The 24,349-nt window shown below is 45.1% G+C and overlaps 1 protein-coding gene across 6 annotated transcripts in view; it reads right to left on the minus strand.

Annotated features, from left to right (window-relative positions):
- Positions 1 to 24,349, minus strand: part of MKLN1 (muskelin 1) — a 115,442-nt gene that overhangs the window by 63,099 nt on the left and 27,994 nt on the right. For 4 of the 6 annotated variants that reach the window (XM_080619191.1, XM_080619194.1, XM_080619193.1 and 1 more), the window contains 4 exons: positions 19,035 to 19,144; positions 15,060 to 15,252; positions 5,978 to 6,055; positions 4,708 to 4,773 (listed from right to left, as the gene is read on the minus strand). In XM_080619191.1, the coding sequence (XP_080475317.1) occupies positions 4,708 to 4,773; positions 5,978 to 6,055; positions 15,060 to 15,252; positions 19,035 to 19,144 (447 nt within the window). Of the gene's footprint in view, positions 1 to 4,707; positions 4,774 to 5,977; positions 6,056 to 15,059; positions 15,256 to 19,034; positions 19,145 to 19,837; positions 19,856 to 24,349 lie in introns of those variants that run through there. The other 2 variants (XM_080619195.1, XM_080619196.1) reach the window with 2 other exon arrangements.

The raw sequence follows: 24,349 nt of genomic DNA on the forward strand, positions 1-24,349 counted from the left end.
ATTGGCACCATCCTTATCGTACCAGAGAGCCCAAACTGAGCACAGCGCTCCAGATGTTCCTCTGTTTCATGCCTGAAGCCACATTAATCCCTCTTCTTAACTTCCTGGGTGTACTTCTGCTAATGCAGCCTAGGAGGAGGTTGGCTTCCATTGCCATAAGGACACTGCTGACGCACATGGAGCTATCTCCCACCTTGCAAATCCTCTTCCTATGCAGTCAGTCCCCAGCCCACACTATTGCCCAAAGGTACTGCATCCCACTTTCAGTCTCCTACCAGCCCAAGCTTCAAGGCCAGGTTGGACAGGGCTTGGAGCAACTTGCTCTAGTGGAAGTTGTCCCTGCCCGTGGTAAGGGGTTGGAACTGGAAGAGCTTTAAGATCCATCTCAACACAAACCAGCCTGGGATTCTACAATATAAGGTGCGCTTCTAGGGTGGGACTGTCCTACTATCTAGGTGTAAGATATCTCAAAAGCCTTCTGCAGAAGGACATGATTTCCCCATGTAGTAACCACAGACTCAGTTATCTGCAAGCAGCATCAGCCACTTTCTAAGGAGCACTTAGAACACAACTACAAAGCCAGACCTTAAATGTTAAGGTATCACACCGCAGTTCAGTGTAGATGGTGGTTGTATATAAGCTTTTTCAGGCATACACTCTTCCTCTCAAATGTGAGAGCACCATGAAGTTGAGTAACCTCCAGGATTCAGCAGCTGTTTGTGTTTCAGAGCTCAGAAGCCATCTGTGTTTTGTTTCAGAGATCTCTTCATCTTGTACACAAGTCCTGTCTTTAAGTATCTTAGGGATAACAGTGTTTTTTCCTCAGGCAAAACAGCATCCTTCATGTCTGCTGCTTTCATCTTTCCATGCTGCTTATGAGCCAGGCTCGTCATCTCCACTGTGTTGCTGGCATATACTGTGGGCACACTGTGCCCACTGCTCTGCATCTCCCACTGCTCCCAACTTAGATTTGTTGGCACTTATCTAATAGAATGAAATAAGCACAATTCCTTTCTGTGAAAGGAAAAGCAAAATGAAGTACAACCAAAATGACAGAGGAGCTTCACATCAGTGAGTGAACAGAGGTAACACCAATACAGACCATTTCACGAATGGTTCCCTTCAAAACATGTTTCTCTTTCCAAAGAGAAGAGAAATGCAGACAGAAAGTCGTCCTGGTTGCTTAGCTGGTATTTATGGGCTCAAACTGAAACAGGGCAACCTCATGTTGGATACAAGGAAGAAGTGTCTGCCCTGTAAGAGCAGAGAAGATCAATTCCACCATAACTATGGAATTATAAACCCAAATCTCTGCAACACAGTACACACATTCCTCTAAAGTACTGACATTATTCCTTAGAACTGGAATTTGGCAATCCCTATTCCCACTTTCTTCCAGAATAAGCATTAATATTTCAAAATGCATGCACATCTCAATTATAAAGGTCTGAGAGAGCACAATCAAAGCAGTATTAATCAAGGTACCAGTGCTAGATGCCTGCATCCTCATCCAAAACTGCATTAGGCCTTAATGCATCAGGGAACACAGTATTACACACAAGCCAACATTTACTGCCAGAGTATTTCACCAGAGCCTACATAAACAGTAGTGTAGGTTTTCATGACTGACATTCAGCACACTTAACACAGTGTGCTCCTGCGTAGTTTGGGGTTGGTTTCACTTTTGGTTTAATCCGTGGGTTGTGACCAGGCAAATACTTCCCTTTCCTTGTAGAAAAGGGCAGAAAACTCTCCAGCTTCCTAAATGGACAGCCACATAAAGACATGCACCTTGCAGGAAAAAAGCACAAACAACAGAAAGCTTCTGTTTTCATTTTCAGCTAAAGCTTTAAAGTACATAACAGTTGTTGTATGGTATGAAATTTCAGAACCTCCTGATAGGTATGATTTTGGTGTTCCACTTCATTTCTAAGCAACTGAAAGAAGAAAATATTCACGTTTGAAAAGGACCTAACCGCTCTAACCCAAAGCACAAAGGGAGCGCACTCCAGTTACCAAAGACTTCTGTTGAGTTGAAAGAAACAACTCAAGTGTGTGGGTGTCAGTATCCCCACCCCCCGCAGTCCTGACCCAGCTCTGGGGCCTCCAGCACAAGAAGGACGTGGAGCTGTTGGAGCAAGGCCAGAGGAGGCCACAGAGATGCTGCAAGGGCTGGAGCAGCTCTGCTCTGGAGCCAGGCTGAGAGAGCTGGGCTGGGTCAGCCTGGAGAAGAGAAGGCTCCTGAAGGGGAGACCTGAGAGCAGCTCCAGTGCCTAAAGGGGCTGCAGGAAACCTGGAGAGGGGCTTTGGACAAGGGCCTGTAGGGACAGGCCAAGGGGAATGGCTTGAACCTGCCAGAGGGGAGACTGAGCTGAGCTCTTAGGCAGAAGCTCTTCCCTGTGAGGGTGCTGAGGTGCTGGCACAGGGTGCCCAGAGAAGCTGTGGCTGCCCCATTCCTGGCAGTGTTCAAGGCCAGGTTGGACACAGGGGCTTGGAGCAAGCTGCTCTAGTGGAAGGTGTCCCTGTTCATGGCAGGGGGCTGGAACTGGATGAGCTTTAAGGTCCCTTCCAACCCAAACCCTCCTGTGATTCTATAAGGAAGGGAGGATGTCTTTGAAGGATAAAGTACTCCACTGCTCTTTTTTCCATTGACATTAGATCTGTACAGGTTAACCAGCTTCACAGCTCCAGTCTGTAAAACACATCCTGACATAACTGGCTGAATTCCCACAGTCTCATTAAACGCTCCCTATGTTCAAAAGGAAAACTCAAGTGATCAGCAACAGCCGCTTTTAAGAACAGCACCAAGAACTTCCCCTGGCCTGTCATGAGCCAAACTGAATGGCAAAAGTGATAATGTTTTTGAGATTAAGGCTTTTACAAACCTCAGTGGGCCTAGAAGTAAAACTAAGAACAACTTCCATATAACCCACAAAGAACCCTTCTAACGGCATTCAGCCACCACCGGCTAGAGCTGCACGAAGGAAGGAGTGGTAGGACAGAAGGAGGTCCAGTTCTCCCACACTGTGACACTACTTCTGTAGGTGCTCTCCAGCCAGTTATGTGCAAGAAATATTGATGCTTTTCACTGCCTTGTTAAAGCAGAGTGAAAACTGGAGTCAGAGGCAGAGATAATACACTTAACTAAGAATTAAACCAACAGGAGTGGAAAGGAAGCCTCACGCTACCATGACTGTCTTGTTTTCAGGAGGTTTATACCGTTTCCAGTTTGACAAGTGTCATGTTTCTTGTCAAACAAGCACCAGTACTTGTGTATCCGCTGATGCCACTAGGGAGCGTTCCCAGCTTCCTTTGTAGGCAAACACCAGCACTGCTCCAGCAGCCGTTTATTCTAATGAGCCTCAAACCTCTTCCACCAAAAGGAGAAAAAAAAACCCCAGTTTGCTTTCACAGACAAAATAACTCAAGTGCTTCCTCCAGAGCAGTAACTACACGCTGAGTAAAAGCCAAGGACTGCAGCTACTGCTGCTTTTCTGCTTGGTCACTGTGACTTAGCAGATTACTCCTGAAGGGACGATCCCATCACATGCTTCACTCCCCATTCATATGACCACAACAGATATGAGCATGGCAATTTGTTGCCAACTCTCTCAATGCCACCCTATATCCTTCCCTGCTGCTCACTCCCTGATCTTGTTTCTCCTACCCTGAGAACAATCCTTTTACTCATACAGTTATTTACTCAGCAAAGATGCAGGCAGATGCATTCCTTAGTTCAGTAAGGAGTGAAGTGGGCTACAAGGATGCTGAAGAGGGACTCTTCATCAGGGACTGTAGCAACAGGACAAGGGGTGATGGGTTCAAACCGAAACAGGGGAAGTTCAGGTTAGATATAAGGAAGTTGTTCTTCCCTGTGAGGGTGCTGAGGCACTGGCACAGGTTGCCCAGAGAAGTGGTAAATGCTCCATCCCTGGCACTGTTCAAAGCCAGGTTGGACAGAGCCTTGGGTGACATGGTCTAGAGTGATGTGTCCCTGCTCATGGTAGGGGTTTGGAACTGGGCGAGCTTAAGATCCTTTCCAACCCAAACCATTCTATGATTCTAAGACATACCACAGAAATCTGATTAAATAATAGCAAGACAAAGGGAATTATGGGGAACATCAATCCCAGGAGCTGCTACACACACACACACACACACACACACACAACCCCCCTTTCTTTTCTCTGCAGGCTCCCTGAGTCTGAACCACTCTCTAACATAGTAAGGAAACAGGTTGGTAGAAAAATATTTAACAACTTATATTTAACACAGTGTTTCTTGCACACTGTGGAAATTAAAAGCCTCTCCAAGGCATGTTTCAACACATCGAATCTATTGTTGAGCATTATGTCAGAGAGCATAGTATGTAGCAGATAAAGGAAATCATTGTCCCTATTTCCTCTTCTCTTGTTTAAGCTTCTGCTCAAAGAGGGTAGGAGGGACAGAAAATTAAAACCAATTGTTCTTGGTTTCTTGGTTAAGTCAAGACAATGACTAAGGTGTAACAGAGAACTAATAAGAAGGGGGTTGGGAATGGCAGTTGGAATATAGCTCCAGAGGGAAAGCAGAGGATTTAATGCAGTTATTAGAAAGTCCCTTTGGTTTTCCTCAGAACTTGAAGTTAAAACAGTCTCTGAAGAAAAACATATTTGCATATTTATATTAAAAATGGCTGATTAAATAAGCAATGTAACAACCACTCACCTGTCTGAACGTCTATAACCATCTGATGGCCACCTCTCATCCCTGGTCGGCTGTCTTCTCCATCACCTTTAACAAACAAAGAGGGAAGGGAGAGTTTGCCGTAAGACGACTTTAAAATCAAAGATACAACCTCACATATGGCCTAAATACTATACAGAAGGAAGCTGAGTAACTTAATAACGCGCCACCCTTTAAGCATCAGCACAACACTTTTCCCAGGGAAAATTCTTCTGGGCACTACAAAACTGTGGAGCTTTATAGTGCATTACCTGGTGACTGATAGTACAGAGACATAAAGTGAATCCAGTGCTCTCCTGTGATTCTGAGAGCCTTGGAAAGGAGCCTGAGAGCTCCTGAAGCATGCAGGTCTGCACAAATGAGGTCTGAGCTACCTTTGCAGCTCTCCAGATGTGAGGACATAGACAACCTTTCGCTCTCCTTCCATCTCTCCCCAGCTGAGATCTGCCTGAAGGCTGAGCAGTGAGACCAGACACTCAAATAACAGGGTATGTATCATGGATGGCAGCAAAGAGGTAACAGTATAGATATAGCTCTGCGCTAATTACTTATTCTCACATAGAAGGGAATTCCAACTATCCCGTTAAAGCAGCTTTCCAACTACTTTAGATATCTTAAGCATTCAGGACAGGTGTCATCTATAGGAAGCAAAATTAGAAAGATAACCCACATTCAGTTGGCACTCCTAGATAACCATTCCCAAGAGGTTTGGGTACTGTCACACCTGGAATCCTACATGTGCTGTATGACAATGATTTCTGTATTCAAGGCTGCTGCTAGGAATCTCTTCTTCCCATTGCTTTTTTCCAAGGCAAAAAGCAATGGAAAGAGATCCTGCAGTTTAGAATTACTGCATAACAAACCAAGACTTCAAAAGATGCATCTAATTTTAAACACTCTCACTTATGATAACATATTTATTTGCCACTCTTTGCTGTACATTCAAGTTGACTCCACGTGTTCAATCCAGTCACACAGGTAACCGCTCTCATGCTTAACCTATATTCTGAGATTAGATGCTGAACTGATTAGCTATCCTTGAACTTACAGCTACTGCTCCTGTAGCATTCCTTATTCAACCAGAAGCCAGGCTGCATTTCACCAACTTTGCAGAGAAATGCAAGTTTTTTCATAGAGGAAACCATTCCCTGTCCTAAAAGAGGCTTTCTTCCCTGATTTTCTTACTCAGCATCCTCAAAGGAACAAGACAGAGCTGGCAACACATGAGTTATTTCTTAAGAGAAGTGCTTACCTTTGGTGCTTTTGGGGATGATCTGCCCCCAGCGAGGTTTGTATTCTTGTTGACTGATATATTGATTGAATAAGCCATCTGCAAAACAGAAGTTATGCTGTGTGAAACGTTTAGGAAGACAGGCTAAGAAAGTTGGGGCTGTTCAGCCTGGAGAAGAGAAGGCTGCATGGAGACGTCAGAGCAGCCTTCCAGTGTCTGAAGGGGGCTACAGGGATGCTGGAGAAGGACTCTTCATCAGGGTCTGTAGTGACAGGACAAGGGGTGATGTGTTTAAACTGAACAGAAGTTCAGATGAGCTCTTATGCAGAAGTTCTTCCCTGTGAGGGTGCTGAGGCACTGGCACAGGGTGCTCAAAGAAGTGGGAAATGCTCCATCCCTGGCAGTGCTCAAGGCCAGGTTGGAGGGGGCTTGGAGCAACCTGGTCTAGTGTGAGGTGTTCCTGCAGGGGGTTGGAACTGGATGATCTTTAGGTCCTTTCCAACCCAAACCATTCTGTGATTCTACGATTTATACTTTCATTATAGCAGAGTCACTTCTAATGCAGGTAACTTCAGCCTAACTGAACCGAGAATGATACTCCAAACCCTTCCTTTGAAGTAAATTCTCTCTACATATCAGTTAGTTTGTTAAACTTGTTACTGAACTAAATATGTAAGCACTAAAACAAAAAATACTCCTCACTTCGCCTGCCAGGTTATGCCAATGGTCTATAAATCTCCTGTGCAGCGTATTTAATGCAGAACAGAATCCCTCCCCTTTATTTAAGCACAAGGAAAGTTGCCAGCACATGTAAAATTCAACCATTTGAGTACATGTTAAGTTAAAACTAGGTCAGGCAGCATCTCTGGAGCTTCAGCTAAGAAAAGGGCAGCAAAGCAGATTGTTTAAACGCTATGATATGGGACGACCAAGCCCTGGATAAGAAACAAACTAACAGTTTACATTCCCTTCAGACTTCAGCAAGAGGAGAAGCAGAAGATGGGAAGTTTAGATTGGATCTAAGGAAGAAATTCTTTACTGAGAGGGTGGTGAGGCACTGGAATGGGTTGCCCAGGGAGGTTGTGAATGCTCCATCCTTGGCAGTGTTCAAGGCCAGGTTGGACAGAGCCTTGGGTGACCTGGTTTAGTGTGGGGTGTCCCTGCCCATGGCAGGGGGGTTGGAACTGGATGATCTTAAGGTCCTTTCCAACCCTAACTATTCTATGGTTCTATAAGATACATTAGGTCAGTGGCCGGATACACCAAGTGCAGCATCTCTGTACAAAGCAGTAACTCCAGCACTATCCAAGCTCTCTTGTCTCTCTCCTTCTGTACACCTACCACATTTCATCTCTGCAGCGTCAAGAGGCAGCGCCTAATTCTGGTTACACGTTACCAGAATATCACATCAACGTTAATCTTTTGAGAAGGAGATTCATAGCATCCACGTTCTCTGGGGCTGCTCTTCAAGTCTGGGAAGGGCTTCATTTGGGGAACTTGTTGCTATTGTTCTCCAAATGTCTCCGCTAAACCTACCTTACGCTCCTGCAGGCACAACAAACTATTACACCACTAATGACCAGCCTCTTGCCCACTGGCTATATCTCATCCAAAACCACCCCACAACCTCCAGACACAAGTTCTTCATGGCTTTAAGCTGAAAGAGGGGACATTTAGGTTATACGTAAGGAAGAATTTCTTCCCTTTGAGGGCGCTGAGGTGCTGGCACAGGGTGCCCAGAGAAGCTGTGGGTGCCCCATCCCTGGCAGTGTTCAAGGCCAGGTTGGACACAGGGGCTTGGAGCAAGCTGCTCCAGTGGAAGGTGCCCCTGCCCATGGCATGGGTTGGAGCTGGAGGAGCTTTAAGGTCCCTTCCACCCAAACCATTCTATGAGCCTATAATAAACATTTATTCCACATTTATGCATTACCTGGAAAAAAAAGGAGTTCAGCCACCCAGTTCAACTACCACAGGCAGATTGAGGACTCAAATGATAGACTCACACTGTTCTGTATTGAAACAGTACATTGTACATACACTGCTCTGATGGAGGATACAACCAGGGGTCCCTAATCACCTAACACCCGGCAGGTCATTGTCCAAGACCAGAGCAAGACCACAACAGCCATGCTCTTTGGCAGACCACTACCCTGCAAACTTGTTCAGGAATCAGTTTTACATTCCAGAGCAGAGAAAGGAAAACAGAAGTTACCAAACTGCATCTAATACTTTGTAGTTCTTCCGAGCTCAGTAATTGTGGCTTTGAGGGAATGATTTAACAGATTACCAATGCCTCTATTTATTTATAGAAAATCTCTTGGGAGGCAGACAGACAGAAAAGGAATAATCCTCCCTGCACACATCCCTATTTATTTTCCAAAAGGTAAAAAAAAAAAAATCTTTGTTAAGCACAAACACAATGTTCAGATCATATTTTAAAGCGTTTTCTTGGCATCCTGGAGTTTGCCATAACCAAAATCCAGGTTTTAATTAAAACCCAAGCCAGCAAGCATTTGCTGGAAGAAGATGAATCCTCTATTTAGAGAGCTTCTAATAGGAAAAGAAGGGCACTCAAGAACTCCTGAAAGGTGCTGAATTTGGCGTTAAAACACAAAACTGCTTTCAACTTTGCTAAACTCAGCTTTGCGCATCCAATGCTCTATGAAAGCAGGTTTTTCTTCCACCTGCCTTAGAGCCAAAAGCATCCTTCTCCCAGCACAAGGTAACTGAGGGAAGCCAAAGGTCTGTTCAACGTAGGTAGGAAAGTGGTTTATTTTGGTTGCAAGAGAAGGGTTCCAAACTCCCACTTCTTCAGCATCTGCCAAGTTGGGACCAGACATGAGATGTTTTAAGCTTGAGAGTTTGTGAATTCTGATGCAGAAAAGCCAACTTTCAACAGAACAAATGCATGAGCTGTAAGAAATCCCATACTTGAAGAAGTTCAGGCTGGATATAAGGCAGAAGCTCTTCCCTGTGAGGGTGCTGAGGCGCTGGCACAGGGTGCCCAGAGAAGCTGTGGCTGCCCCATCCCTGGCAGTGTTCAGGGCCAGGTTGGGCACAGAGGCTTGGAGCAAGCTGCTCCAGTGGAAGGTGTCCCTGCCTGTGGCAGGGGTTGGAACTGGATGAGCTTTAAGGTCCCTTCCACCCCAACCATCCTATGATTCTATGACTCAGGCAGGTTTTTCTAGCCACAAACCTAGACAGAAGTCCAGCCTTTTGGCTATCAATTGTCTTCAAGACAGAATGCAAAACTGTATTTATCCCTACAGCAGCTAACAGATAACCAGACATAAATAGCTCAAAGGGATGAATTACACCCCATACCATGTGAAAGGGTGATTTAACCTCTCTCTCATGCTCCACACCCACAGGCTGCACTTGTCAAGATATGACACTTCTCCCCTACTGTGCTTTCAAGTCTCTTAATAATGCTTCTTGTCTTCCATGGGACACTGGTTTGGAAATACTCCAGCTTGCTTCCCAGAAATGTTTCTTTCTGCTGGGAGCAGTTCCACATCCATTCTACTCGCACTGCAAACCAGCAGCAGCTTGTTTTGGAAGCTGAATCACCAGCAGGGAAATGAAGGCGGATTTCTAGGTGGATCCTGCATCCGATGGCAGCCCTATCCTAGCACACTACTTACGTTTCTTGCCAGGGTAACACTGTAGACCAAAAGGTCTCCAAAGCTTCTGCTTTGGAGGCACTGACGATCTGGGCCTGCTCAGGTTTGTCAAGCTCTTCCCAATGAATCACTTTAAATCTCACAGCTCCTACAGAAAACTAAGTGTTAAGTGGAAGCTTTTAAAGGAAGCCCTTTCCTTTGCTCTCATTTCGTTGTCCTGTGTTTACTCTCCAAAATCCCAGCCAAAACCAGTACTTTTCTTCTGTGCTATTTTCAAGCCCTTCACAGTGAGTTGTGACGCATTTTGGACGTAACAACATCGAGTTCACAGTGGTTAAAGCTCAGTAAATTCCACCTCCCTGATAACCAAAGCCTTGATTTTGTCTGTGAATTGCAGGTTACCTAGAAAGGATAAGGATAAGCAACACAGACAAATGTATTTTGTTGAAGCCATTCAGGAACAAGTAAAAGCTGTATAAAGTTTCTTTTTAGACAACACACATCTCTAGATAGGATTCCTAAAATCTATTCACTGCCAATGGCTGAGAACACGTTCGAGTGGGCACGCAGTCCTTTAATTCTGGGGGTTGGGGTTTGAGACATTCCTAGAATCAAAGAAAAGCACCCAAAACCCCAAAGAGATTGAGGGTTTCTGCAGTCACCAAACTCCTTCTCAAGAAAAGCTGAAGCAGGAAACAAACCCGACACCAGATAAAACCCCAGCCATCACTCAATGATTCCTCAAGGCATGGGAGCAACAAGGAAGTACACACAGGTTTTCCAGCCTCAAAGCTGTAGTATTCTCATGCACTTTCTGCTTAACAGAAATAAGGTTTGCTCTCAAATCCCCACAAGACACGCTGCTTCGACACAAACTCTGGCATCTACCTGGTTTTGGGTCCACTAGCAAAGCCTTTGGGTCTCCGGCAAAGCTTCTCCCTTCCATATATCCCAGTACTACTGAGCAACAAGCCAGCATCCCCACTTCCTCAGAACCGAATCCAACCACATTTAATAGTACAATTAAGACATATATATAGCTTATTTTATATAGAGAATCACAGAATGGGTTGGGTTGGAAAGGACCTTAAAATCATCCAGTTCCAACCCCCTGCCATGGGCAGGGACACCTCACAGTAGACCAGGTTGCTCCAAGCCCCATTCAACCTGGCTTTGAACACCGCCAGCAATGGAGCATTCACCACTTCTCTGGGCACCCTGTGCCAGCGCCTCAGCACCCTCACAGTAAAGAGCTTCTTCCTTATATCCAACCTGAACTTCCCCTGTTTCAGTTTGAACCCATCACCCCCTGTCCTATCACTACTGCCCCTGATAGACAGTCCCTCTCCAGCATCCATGTAGGCCCCTTCAGATACTGGAAGGCATGTGTGCCTGTCTAGAGCTATTCCAGGAGAATACAACTGTTCCTGTGTGTGCATCCCAAGTTTTTGGAGACACTCGAGCCCACAGGCTGTGCATCACCACCTCTTACTTGTCATATGGGGCCGATGTGTCAACAGATAAACACATATCACACAGTGACAGGAGACCTGCCAGAAGCAACACCTCAGTCCCTAGAATACTAATATGAAACCAGCAGATCTTCAACCCATTTCAAGCAGCTTTCAATGTCTACAGGAGCTGCAAACAGCTCATCTGAATCATTTGCACTCCACATCCCCTCTTCAAGGAATATTAAGCAGATTTTTTCCCCCTTCAATAATATGAGGCCATCTGAAAGCTATAGGAATGAATCCAAATGTGCAGCATTTGAAGCGAGCCTGTGAAGCAGCTGAGATTTAGGGAACCTTTCTCTTTTTTGAGACGAAGTCAGGCAGCTGCCAGAGTTTCCATTTGCCCATTTTCTAAGTGTAATGCACAAGTCAAAAGAATCTGCGGGAAGAGCGTGGCTGCCTGCCACCGAGCGCTCAAAAGAAATCATCTGGTGCTGTGAGGTGGAAGACAGCGTTCAGCATTAGCAATGCAAAAGAACAGGAGTTAGCTCTCTGCTTGACCACCTACTCTTTTTCTCCATGACTAAGCCTACGGAAATAGCCTGCGAAGAGATGCAGTGGATTTCGCTTTGTAGATACCCACGGCTGCAAACATCAGCCTCTAGAGACGGGTTAGGCTGAAGTGCATGTGCAGGATCCCTGTCAATCTCACTGCACTTCTGTTTCTTTAAGGCAATGAAAACTGCGATCAGCAAGAGGTCACAAGTTCACATACTCATGTCCTGTGTGTAACAGAACAGCTCACTCGCTGAATGCTTGCAAGGATCCTACAAGGATATCGCAATTAACTCCACACTTCACCTACACCACACGGACCATACACAGGATTAAAGTTAATCTGGGAAAACAGCACACCAGAGAGGAGCTCAGTCATAAGAACACCCACACCTTAGAGACTAGGCAGCAAGCTATGGAGATGCTAAGACAGCAAAACAGTAAAATGCTGGGTGCTGAGCTGGAGAGATGCAGAACTGCAGAAGGACAGCTAAGCATGGAGGACCACAGGGAGCAGATGGTAGCAATACTGTAGAAGCTATGTTGAAGGCTGAAAACATCTATTCCCATCCTACCAAGCAGAAGGATGTAGCTGTTAAATACCAGCTGCATTCAACTGTCCCCTTGTACAACTTCACTCTATTCCAGCTGCAGTTTGAGGGGGTTTGTGGCCATCAGAAGAGGTTTGTCCTGTCTTCTGCCTCACCATAGCTCAGCTCCCTGACCTGGTTTGCCATGTGGCAGCACAAGCATTGGTGCCAGCAAGCGAGGGGACAGGGGGGACACTGTCCTGAGGAAGGGCAGGACTGACCCAGTTAGTAAAACCTGCAGTTGTGTCAACTTCAAGCAAACATGGGATACAGCTTTGGTATCACAGGATAGATGGCACTTCCCTCCAAAGGCTGCTGGGAGGTGACAGAGCTATAAACGGGTACAAGAGCTGAAGTCAGTATAAAGACTTGCAGGAGGCTGGGGGAAGGTTCATGTATTCAACCACAAGCAAGAATCATTCAGGATGACCAACAGAGCAACAGCAGATGCACGCACTGACCTTTAACTTCAGCCAGCCCAGTGCCACATTAAAAAGAAGCCATATAAACATCCTCATGCATATTATTCTGGCCCTCAGAAGCAGTGACAACACATAATGATGCTACCTGAAGACTCTCCTGCTATGTTATCCACAGTCTGTTATTAGAAATCATGGAATCCCAGACTGCATTGGGTTGGAAGGGACCTTAAAGCTCACTCAGCTCCAAAACGCTGTCACAGGCAGGGACACCTTCCACTACAGGGGGTTTTCTACCTGCCAAGACCTTTGCCAGCACTTCCGCGCGTGGAAAAGCTGAGCACTGCAGGCAGCCATCCCACTCCCAACATAGAATGGGAAACAAACACCTCAAATCCTAGCGGAAAACTGCTGGATAGAATAAATGCCACATGTTAAATATTGAGTAATAAAAGAAATTAACATGTAACAGCACAAAAAAATCAGGGCACAAACATCCACTTCATTAGTGGACAAGAAAATAAGAAGTCCGTTTTTAAGGGAGCCTTTTCAGCCTGCTTCGAGTGCCATTTCATTTAAGAAATAGTTTCTACTACAGCCTACACTGAAGTAGAGAGAGGACAGCCTCTAGGCACTGACAAGATTAAGCTCAACCAAGGCAGCAGACATTGATAAAATCATCTCCATCAGCACACGGTACCGCTCTGGCTCGCAGCAGATCCTGCCTCACGTTGGTGGGCTCGTCAGCTTCTCCCAGGCACTCCTGTCTTTGGGAACCACTGCAGAGGCAGGAGCAGCCAGCCAGCCAGCCCTCCCTGCTGCTTTCCCATCCTGCAAGCCTCGGGAGGAGGCTGCCAGCTCCAAAAAGCCGCTGCATTGCAGGAAGCTGCTCACGCTGCTGGCCCAGCCAACACCGCTGCGCTGTCTCAGGAGGGCAGGATGAACGCTGGCAGCTCTCTGTCTCAGTGCTTGTAACTGCTCAGGAGCTCAGGGCAAGGCAGAGCTCACCTGTTTTATCTATAGAGTCAAGAAGCCTTGGGCCAAAACCTGTAGAAAGCCATTTACTGTAGGTTTGGATGACCTGTTGCAGTAAACTTCATGACATTGTGCTTAGTGGAATAGCTTATTCACTGTATCATAGAATGCTTTGTGTTAGAAGGGACCTTAACACTCAACCAGTTCCAAACCCCTGCCACAGGCAGGAACACCTTCCACTAGAGCAGGTTGCTCCAAGCCCTGTCCAACCTGGCCTTGAACACTGCCAGGGATGGGGCTTATTCAAAAGAAGATGGTGGATTTTCACAGCAGACAACCTTGACTGTCAGGCTGTCATTTCTATCAGATCTCAAGAACCACTTCCAACTTCGGCGATACAAACCACACTGATGGAGTCGAGCAGCTATGTTGGCATCTACCCAAAAAGTATCACAAAATAACTGATTAGCCCAGAACTGGAAGAAACATCTCTGGTGCCAGACATCCACAGAATTGGTCCACTAAGCTCCTAACTCCAGTGGCATCAGACACAAAGTTCTCTCCTTATGCCACAAAGAGCAACTGCACCACAGCCAAGCTCACCTCTCTTCTATCAGACCATGATTCAAAACCACTGCGCAGCTCTTGGGAGACACTTCAGTGCAACAGCCCACCTCTTTCTGTATCCCATTCCATCAACGGAAAGTCCATACCCCCCATTTTAGGAGCTGAGAGGTGTTTACTCACAGAAACTTTCAGCTCGGAAGCACCAAGTAAAAAATTAATAGAAGTTCCAATGAAACCTGCTGCCAGGCTCCTGCTCTGCAGGGAAGACAAGCTGTGCCTCCAGTCACTGTAACAACTACACTGTTCTCCAAGGACTGTTTTCCACATAAGCAAAGGCAGCACTCTCATCCAAACACTGAAAACTGCCGAAACACCAACTAGGTTGTATGCTCTAACCAGAAACCATGGCACAGGTCACTACTGAGAAGTCTTATGCTTCCCTGCTCACCCCTCCAGTGACTTTAGTGACAGTTAGGCCCTCCTTCAGCTTGCCATACACTTACACGAAGAGCTTATCTTCACCTCAAGTGCACCATGTTGTCATCTCTGGGGGAAAGAGACTCCAAAAGTAGCAGTGATGAGACATTTCATTGGCTGAGCTTTTAGCCTTCATCATACACATACTCACAAGTCCAAAAGCTGACAGTACACCATGCTAGATATGAAACAGCACATGGACTGTACCACTGCTAATCATAGAATGGTTTGGGTTGGAAGGAACCTTAGCGAGCATCAGGTTCCAACTCCCGTGCCATGGAAAGGGATACCCTCCTAAGAGTGCGTCTTACTCCTAAGGGTGAAGAAGTCCATCCCTTCTTTGTTAAGACATGCAGTGGAAGTACTAAGTCCATCAACATTCAAAGCAGTAACATCTCAGTGCTTTTTCCAATTAACATACCAGACCCCTCTGGTTCTCTTACCGTTCACAGCTTTCTCTATGAGCTCTTCACAAGCATCGAAGTCTCCCTTCAACACCAGCTTGTCGTGAAGGTCTGTCAACATGGGGTGCTCCAGAGCAATCTTGGTTTTCTTCTGCAGCGACTCGAAAGCCTCCGTGTAGTTGTGCTGACGAAAATGCTTTAGGCAAAGGCGAATGGCTTCCTGTTCACGGTACTACTGGAACACAAGAAAACCTATGAGACATGTAGATTTGTCTTTTACCACCACTGTACCTGCGAACATGCCTGGAGACACAAGCTTATAGACGCTGCTCATAAACTGCTCACAAGCTTAGAGGAACGCTGTGTGAAAGACATAAGCTGTGCAGGGATTTACTTGCCAACAGTGTATAGAGGTTGTACAAGGTGGTATCATCCCATTTAATAAGCAGAGGAGGAGAGAGCCACAGCGCCCCAGATCTCTGGAGTGACCATCACCTCCCCACCATCCACTGCTTGAGGCCTACACAAGTGCAGAGCAGGAAAAAGCCTTTGCTCTCAGCGTTACGTAAGTTGATTGTATGACTCTTACATAACAAAATAATTTGGAAAAGTAGGTCACAGCTTTTCTAGAAGCAGCAGAAAAAAAAAAAAAAGCTACATATGAGAAACAGGAATACTTGGAATGACCAGCGCTCCTGCCCTCAAATCCTGCGGCTTTCGGATCGATGGCAGCACCGACTGCTGGGCACGCCAAGGCGTTACCTTCCAAATATTCCCCCTGCGTCTTGAAGCAGAGCCTTTGCTTTCATACCATGGATGATTCAAAGCTGCCCATTTCCCACTCAGCTGTGGGAAGGGGTGAGAAACCCACGCTGGGTCAAACATCCGGGCACAGAAACGTGAGAGGAGAGTAAACTGTGTGTAAGAGCGGCGGCTTGTGCTTTAACACACCAAACATTCACTGTGGTTTCAAAGCTGCTAACTATAAGTAACAGATTTTTAAGCTGATAAGGAGCAGAGCCACTTATTTTACATAGACTCCTCAAGCCTAAATGCTAAAGCATTAAAGTGTCGTGGTTTAAGCAGGACATGAAGATAAATAATCCCAATTCCATCTGTAACACACATCTACCGTGGTAAAAAGCAAATGTAACTTTAAGCATCTACAAAACTAATGAAGTTACAGACAAGATTTTGCTCCTACAGACCCCACTGCTCCAAGTGAAGTTTACGGTATTTAAATGAATACCATCTTCCTGAAAACCTGGAACTAACACTGACATGCACCAAAAATTAGCGGTCTGAATAGCAGGAACCTCATACACTGAAGCAGCTAAAAAGAAACACGGCCATGTGCTATATTTTTAGGTCTTAATCCATCAGTATTTCACAGCTGCAAATAGCCAGAACTATGCATTTTCAGATAAGCAGCTCCCAGCCCACATGAAAAAGGCCAAGGACATGCACTGATAAAAATGCAAGACTGTGGCAAAGGAATACTAAAGCTAAAGCAGAGTTTTGCAACACAACTTGAAAACAACAACTTCTTTTTCCTTCTTAACAGATACTTTAGACACCGTCTTTAAGCAAACGTTCACATCATTCCAGGCCAAAACCACCTTAGATTTTTTGCTGCTCAAAGGGGTAGCAAGCAAAAGGATTTGCTGCACACCAGGAACAACCAGCTCCTGCATTTCAGCTCCTTCAGTTTAGATACGAGACAAAACTCAGACTTGGCGTATTTCCACTGAGCCTCTCGTGACTGACAGAGTGGGTTTATAAAACACAAAATGATGGTTGGATACAGGTTGGCCACTCAATGCAATATTAAAGTTTCTATTTCAGTGACACCAGAGTAATACTTCAGAAGTTGAATGTAAAAAGCTTATTTTAATGCAAAAAGGTGTACAAAAAGTACAAAAATGGCTCCTTTTTAAATGCTGTCAGAGATGACAACCCAAATAACAGCTTTGATTCAAAGCTGTAAATAATTCCTATGGTTAAAAAAGTAATGAGAACATGAGACTAAGATATTAACACTGTTAAATACACTAGTAGAAAAATTTAAGTGTTCAGTATCAAAGTGATAGCCATTACTTAACTGCCATTTAGTTGCTAAAGTATACACACTCTTAGTAAAAGCAGAGTGGTGAGGCTTTAGGAGGCAGTAGGCTGAGCTGGACAGCAAGGGGAAAGCAGCAGGGAGGGAGTGGAGTAGTGGAGCCCTAGAGAATGAGGAGTGTGCTTGCTGGTTTGAATCCATTATCTGTTATCCCCAACTCTACACCCTTCTTAAAGGGAGTGTTTTGTTGGTTAAAGCACACACAAGAAGGATGGGCAACTTCATATAAAACCTTACTCCCGTCTGATGTCTCAGGCAGTAAAGGATTATTGGATTTCAAAGCTTTTGAGACTTCCAAGCAGCAAATATTCACACCAGCTCAAAGAAGTGGAAGAAACAGGTCAACCTTTCCCCAAATATGGGTCCAAACAGATCCTCCCTATGTGGATCCAGCAACAGTGGCCTCTCAGGGCTGTGAGAGAGGAGAACACCAATGAGACATGCTCTCACCACCAAAAACTAGGCAACTGATTCTAGTAGAGCCCAAACAATCATGACTAAGTCTCTGCCTTGCTGCTTTAGGGCTCAAAGCTTTAGAAGAACAATGCTGGCACCCTTAAAGAAGCTGTCACTACATATATGCTGACCACAAGAAATGTCAATTCCATGGGATAAGAGGGAACAAACCAGATGGTGATATCATCATCTTCAGATGGTTTCTGAGAAAAAAACAACAAAACCAAAAATCAGAGCTTCCTGGTTGCAGCATCTGGTCCAAAACATCAGAGACACCACCGAAGCACAGAAAACCATCAGCAACTGGACCTTTCAGAACTGGACATCAGTAACCAGAAGACTAAGGACCATCAGTATTACTTTAATCTTAAAGCAGCCACAACTTCCACTGAGGCTGTCAGTGGTGGTTTTAGATCCTCCATGAAGCAGCTTGTGATGCTGTTACGAGCAGCAGAGGCCACAGGGCTTCTTTAACATACTGGCAGCACTGTAACTGGTGAGGGAGTCCAATACTACAAGGCACAATCTTTATCCCCTTTTAAGTTCTTCTTTCTGGAAGCAGAGAGATGCTGCTCCACTCCTCACTGTTACTCTAACTGGGAAGGGAATCTCTGCAACACAATATGAATTTCATTAAACTGGTCCAGAAAAATCTATGCACAAAAAGCAGCAACAAAATGAATTCTGGTTGTCAATGTGCACTTCCCTCCCACATGAGAGGCATCTGTTGTACTCAGTTACATACAGTTTATGCAACTCATGTTTAGAACCCTTTGAACTTTCTGTCTATCAAAGTGACAAATGGCATAAATCAGCTCATCCCACAGGCCAGTGGCATCAGCTCCCCTCTGTTCCAGGGTATTCAGCAAGAAGACACTAAGAGGGAAACACTGGAAGCACAAGGAGCTGCAACAGGAAAGACATCAAGGGATTCTCTTTAGAACAAGCTCATTTTTATAGCCTGTAACAAAAGCTGCATATGGGATCCAAGAGGCTCTAGGCTCACATATAGCTCTACAGAAGGGCTGGTATGGTAAAAGAATGAGTAAACAAAAGGCAAGAAATGGGAGAAATGGAATGTGGGTTTGCTAACATTCATTTCCCTTCCAATACAAGCACTATTTTACCCATATTGTCCCCTTTGACTCAGTCTTTCTTTTGATGTCTATGTAGCGGGGGGGGGAGGGGTGTAGGGATTTTTGGTGGTGGTTTTGGGGTGTGTTTTGTTGGGTTTAAGAGAATAAGCAGACACAATCCAACAGGATTCACTCCGAGTCAAAAACTCAACCATGTGGTTTGAGTTGCAATGATGCACGCTTGTTGTTTCAAGAGCTGATATTCCAAGGAACGAAAAGGTCAAGTAATTCCAGTAAAAGAAGTTTCACAAGATCCTGAGAGTACACATCTTCAAACAGGCATCTAAAATGCAGGCCTACCTTGCTGTACCAGTTGAGGCACGGCTGGACCACATCTGGATCATCAATGCCATTAAGTTCAACATACCAGATACTAAAATTGAAGCTAGGTCCCCAGGATAAGAGTGGAACTGGAGAAGAGAGGAAAAGGAGAAAAAAGGATGCATAAACATCAAAGCACCAGTGTGTTAATCTCATCATAGGCTATATACACAGTACTATTTCAAACAGAATGATTTTACAGGTTACACACAAAACTCAGTATTTCTGATTTGACATAAATTCTAGCTCCTTTAAGCAAGCTGAGGAGAATTACCAAATACATCATGTTCAAGCTGTCATTTCAAGCAACCTGTGCCAAGCAGCATTAACACAGCAGATCATTGCAAAGCAGAAGCTCACTTCAAGCAAAAAGAGCAAAAATCCTACCATTTAAACCAGCTCAAAGAGGCAACAAGCTTTGACATGGATGGGAATCACGAGCACACTAGCGACAGTATTTGCTCCTCACAGTACATTTATTTCCCCATTTGTCAGCAACAATTATTTCCCCTAATGGTGAAGACAAGAAGCTTGGGTAGTTTCAATGGGACAGAATTAGTAACATCTGCAAGTTGTGGAGGAGGGAGGGAGGGAAAACTGTCAGTTTTCTATATAGAAACTACATCTACTCTTCTTTTTACTTAAAAAAAGCTTAAATCTGGGCAGCTTTTAAGGCTCATGTTTTATCTACATACTGGAACAAACATTATTAACTGACCCATGAAACACACACTGCAGCCTCCCACCTAAGGCTTCTCTCCCCCTCTGTTGTGAGCACCTACAGTCTTGCACTCATTTTATTGATTAAGCTGCAGGTTAAGGCTCCATTCTGCTTGTTGAAGCACCTCCAACTCCTTCAAACTGCAGCGAAATCAAGCGCTCTCATTTCAGATACTTCTCCGTTTCCTTTTCAGCTGACTGGAACCGATAAACAGGAAAAGCTAGTATTAGAGGTGAATGAGGAGTTCCCAGCAACAGCGTGGGAGTCCACTACTTCCTCCCTTCCACCAAAGCTATTTTTACAACAGGGAAATTCCTTGTGACTTTCAAACCACCATGAAATACCATGGAGATTTACTTGGTGAATTAAGGGGTTTTCTGACCTACTCCTTGAGGAAACAAAACCCAACAGGTCCTGTAAAGTTGTTCCTCAGCTCTTCAAGGTTCTTAAGCATTTATACGTCAAGCAAGCAACATCTATGACTTCCTGCAATGCGCCTGGGCACACAGCATATGTTCAAACACATGATTTTCTCTATTTTAAAGGGTTTTTCTACAACCCCATTGCTAAAGACTCATGACAACTTCTGGGAACAGTCATCAAGGGAAGAGATTCTTAGAAAAGAGCCAAAGAGATTCTGAATATAGGACTCTTAACTGATTTTATTACCCCTAAGTAGGCACTTTATATGTTAGAGCTCTCAAATCATCCTGTTCAAGCAGTTTTCTGCTTGAGTGTTCAGCATAGAGTGAGCTGCTTTCAGAGCATTCCCAGTGGATGCATGTGTGTGGAACCAGGAAAGAAAAGAACTGGTCAGAACCACCAGAAGTCACTTATCTGCTGTTCATATGGCAGATGCTCTGTCCAAGAAACCTCTTTCCTGCTTAGTTCTGTCCCCTGCAAAAGATGAGTGCTGCCAATATGGGACCTTAATACCACAAAACAGCTTAACCTGGGGTATTCCACCTATTAAGGCAGCAGACTGACAAATCACCACATGGAAGGGTAACACCTTTGATGTGTCTTCAGCCTGAACAAACAGACCAAGACCAAACTGAAGTTAAAGTTGGTAGTTGGTCAGATATAAAGAATCAAAAGTCTATCCACCAGCTCCTTGCACCAAACCACAGACCACCTCAAATGGACTAAGGCCATCAATTTCCTGATGGTGAACCTGAGGGTAATTTCGTAACACTTAGTTTACTGGGTGAAAAACTAAAGCGAAGTATTACCGCTTTCCCACTGTATTCCAGAAAAACACAAAGAAATGTCCATCTTCCAGTGCTTAAAGGGGCCAACAAGAAAGCTGGAGAGGCACTTTTTACAGGAGCATGTACTGATAGGACAAGGGGAATGGCTTTAACCTGCCAGAGAGGAGACTGAGATGAGCTCTTAGGCAGAAGCTCTTCCCTGTGAGGGTGCTGAGGCGCTGGCCCAGGGTGCCCAGAGAAGCTGTGGCTGCCCCATCCCTGGCAGTGTTCAAGGCCAGGTTGGACACAGGGGCTTGAAGCAAGCTGCTCTAGTGGAAGGTGTCCCTGTTCGTGGCAGGGGGTTGGAACTGGACGAGCTTTAAGGTCACTTCCAACCCAAACCAGTCTGGGATTCCTTTTCAACAGTTTGTCTCAGAACTTACATGAGCTTCTCCCAGAAAAACTTTACAGTTCACCTTCTTGGCAAGCAAACACATGACGAAAGACATCCTGGGGATATGCACCAGAATCCTGGGCAGCTACCACCACTGTTATCACCAGTAACAATGCAAAGCCATCAACCTGCTAACATGCTCTCGCCAGTTAACTCAGCACTTTCAACAGTTCTGTTCACATTAAGGAAACAAAACACCAGAAACAGTGATTTTAACATCAAGATTTTTGTTGTGCTATTACCCACGTTAAGAAAAGCCTTAAACAGTCCTGAAGTTACACAGGGAACACAAAGTAAGTTCTTTCTCAGTGCTGTAAAGCACAGAAAACTGAAGCTGATCTTTTTACAACTACTCCATAGGAGTAAGAAAAGCAACAGAGCAGAAGTGTTGAAACTGCAAAGTGCTTTCTATACCAATTAGGAAAGATCAAGTGCTCTGCTGGATCATCTCCTCATTTCTGATGCTACTCCCTGATCCCAGGCTACAGGAAGGAGCCACACCTCATCCTTTCCTCTGCCCTTTTCTGAGGTGTCCATTTAACACGTCTCCTTTTAGAGCACATCTAACTCTGACCTGAAAGGAGGAGACAGTAACTGCAGCAAGGAAGTAGCAACAGTCACACAGACAGTGATAAGCATTACTTGTCAGTGTGACACACAAATCTCATCTCTATTTCTGCGCAGAGTTTGCAGGTAACAGCAATGTAAGATCCTGGGTGCAAGGAAAGGAAGTCTATGTGCTAGAGAAAACAGCAGCAGAGGCATTAAACACAGTAGAATCATTTCAAATCTCTCTCTCAGGTAAATTCTGTGTCCCTCCTCTCCAGGCAGTAGACAGACAAACAAATTATGTGTGTAAAAACACTGGGAACATCCATAAATAAAGTCTGGCTCCTTTCTATCACACCAAAGCTTCAAGATCTTGAAGCCTTGTTAGTAACTCCCATGCTAGTAACAAACTGGCATGAGAATTACACCAGCAGTTCTTCAAGTTCCTTCATGGCAAGTCAGCCTTTACAACACTTGGTGCTTTCAAGGACACGGTACAAAGAAAAAGCTTTACTCTGAGTAACCACAAAAGCAGAGCCAGAAACAAAGCTCAAAGGCATTAAAATGATTATTCTTCAGTATTTTGTCTGGATACGTATCTTCTTCCCCCTCCCAAGTGCTCAGATGAGGTGTGACATGAAATGCACAAGTTCCTTGTCAAGGAGGACAAAAGCCTGCACAGCAACAGGAGCTGAACTAATTTAAGTCAAAGAAGTGTAAGTCGTTTCCTGACAGAGTGAGAACTTATTTCTTCTGCTTTCTATGAATCTGAAACTTTCTCTACTACAAAAGCAACTGAACTTGTAGGAGTAGGAAGTATTTTGCCGTCTCACACATTTACCCATAAAATAATAGAATCATAGAATCAACTGGGCTAGAAAAGATCTTTAAAGAAAAAGCCCTTTAAGCTCATCCAGTCCAACCATTCCCCAGCACTGCCAAGGCCACCACTAACCCATGGCACTGAGGCCTCGTCTCCACGGGCTGTGAACACTTGCAGGGACGGTGACTGCAGCCCTGCCCTGGGCAGCCTGTGCCAATGCCTGAGCACCCTTTGGGGCAGGAATTGTTCCTCAGCTCCATCTAAACCTGCCCTGGTGCAGCTTGAGGCCGGTTCCTCTTGTCCCATCCCTTGTTCCTTAGGAGCAGAGCCCAGCCCCTCCTGGCTCCATCCTCCTCTCAGGCTGTTGTAGGGAGCCATCAGGTCCCCATTGAGCTTTCTCACGTCTTGTTCCTCCTGTCTTGTCCCCCACATCAACCTCACCGCTGTGTTATTAACAGTACGTTTAGCTGTGGAATCAGAAAGCAAATGCCTGATGGAAGCTGCTGCAGAACTCACTAGAATGCCTACCCCAAATACACAAACCTCACTAACAGCAGCAACTTCAGCTGTGTCGGTCTCTGCCAGTCCAAAAGGGCAGATTTCGGCCTCCTGTTTCCTGGCAGCATTACCAGGAACATAGCACGGTGTTGCACATTTGTGAGTTCCTTTAGCTAGGAGCTTGGAAATTCTAACAAACCCAAAACACAGTCAAGCTGTGTCTCTGAGAAACACCATTTCGTAGCCTGGGTCTGCAGTTGTGTCACAGCAAACACCCTCAGAACTTCATGAGGAAAATGAAATTACAGATCAGCTGGAGGCTTTATTAAGCTTTGATTAGGGAAGAGATTCTCATTTCTGTCCTAGCAAAGGGATTTCTTCATAGGAGACAGTGGCAAGAAACACAAGGCTATAGGTGTAACTGGAAAGGAGAAGTCATGTCAAACTATAAGTAGTAAGCAAATGACAGTCAAATACAAATCTTTTTTGAGTTTAATGTATATACATCACAGAATCACAGAATGGGTCGGGTTGGAAAGGGCCTTAAGATCATTCAGTTCCAACCCCCTGCCATGGGCAGGGACACCTCACACTAAACCATGGCACCCAAGGCTCTGTCCAACCTGGCCTTGAGCACCGCTGGGGATGGAGCATTCACAACCTCCCTGGGTAACCCACTCCAGTGCCTCACCACCCTCTCAGTAAAGAATTTCTTCCTTATATCCAATCTAAACTTCCCCTGTTTCAGTTTGAACCCCTTACCCCTTGTCCTGTCACTACAGTCCCTGATGAAGAGTCCCTCTCCACCATCCTTGTAGCCCCCTTCAGATATAAAAGTGATGTTAATGTATATAAAACAGAATCCCAGACTGGTTTAGGTTGGAAGGGACCTTAAAACTCATCCAGTTCCAACCCCCTGCCATGGGCAGGGACACCTTCCACTAGAGCAGGTTGCTCCCAGCCCTGTCCAACCTGGCCTCGATCCCTATTGCTATGTGTGGAACCACTTCCCAACAGAACAAGCCATGTAACTATTAATAGTACTCATGTTATGTCAGA

This window comes from Psittacula echo (genome assembly GCF_963264785.1).
Source record: "Psittacula echo genome assembly, chromosome: 1".
NCBI lineage: Eukaryota > Metazoa > Chordata > Aves > Psittaciformes > Psittacidae > Psittacula > Psittacula echo.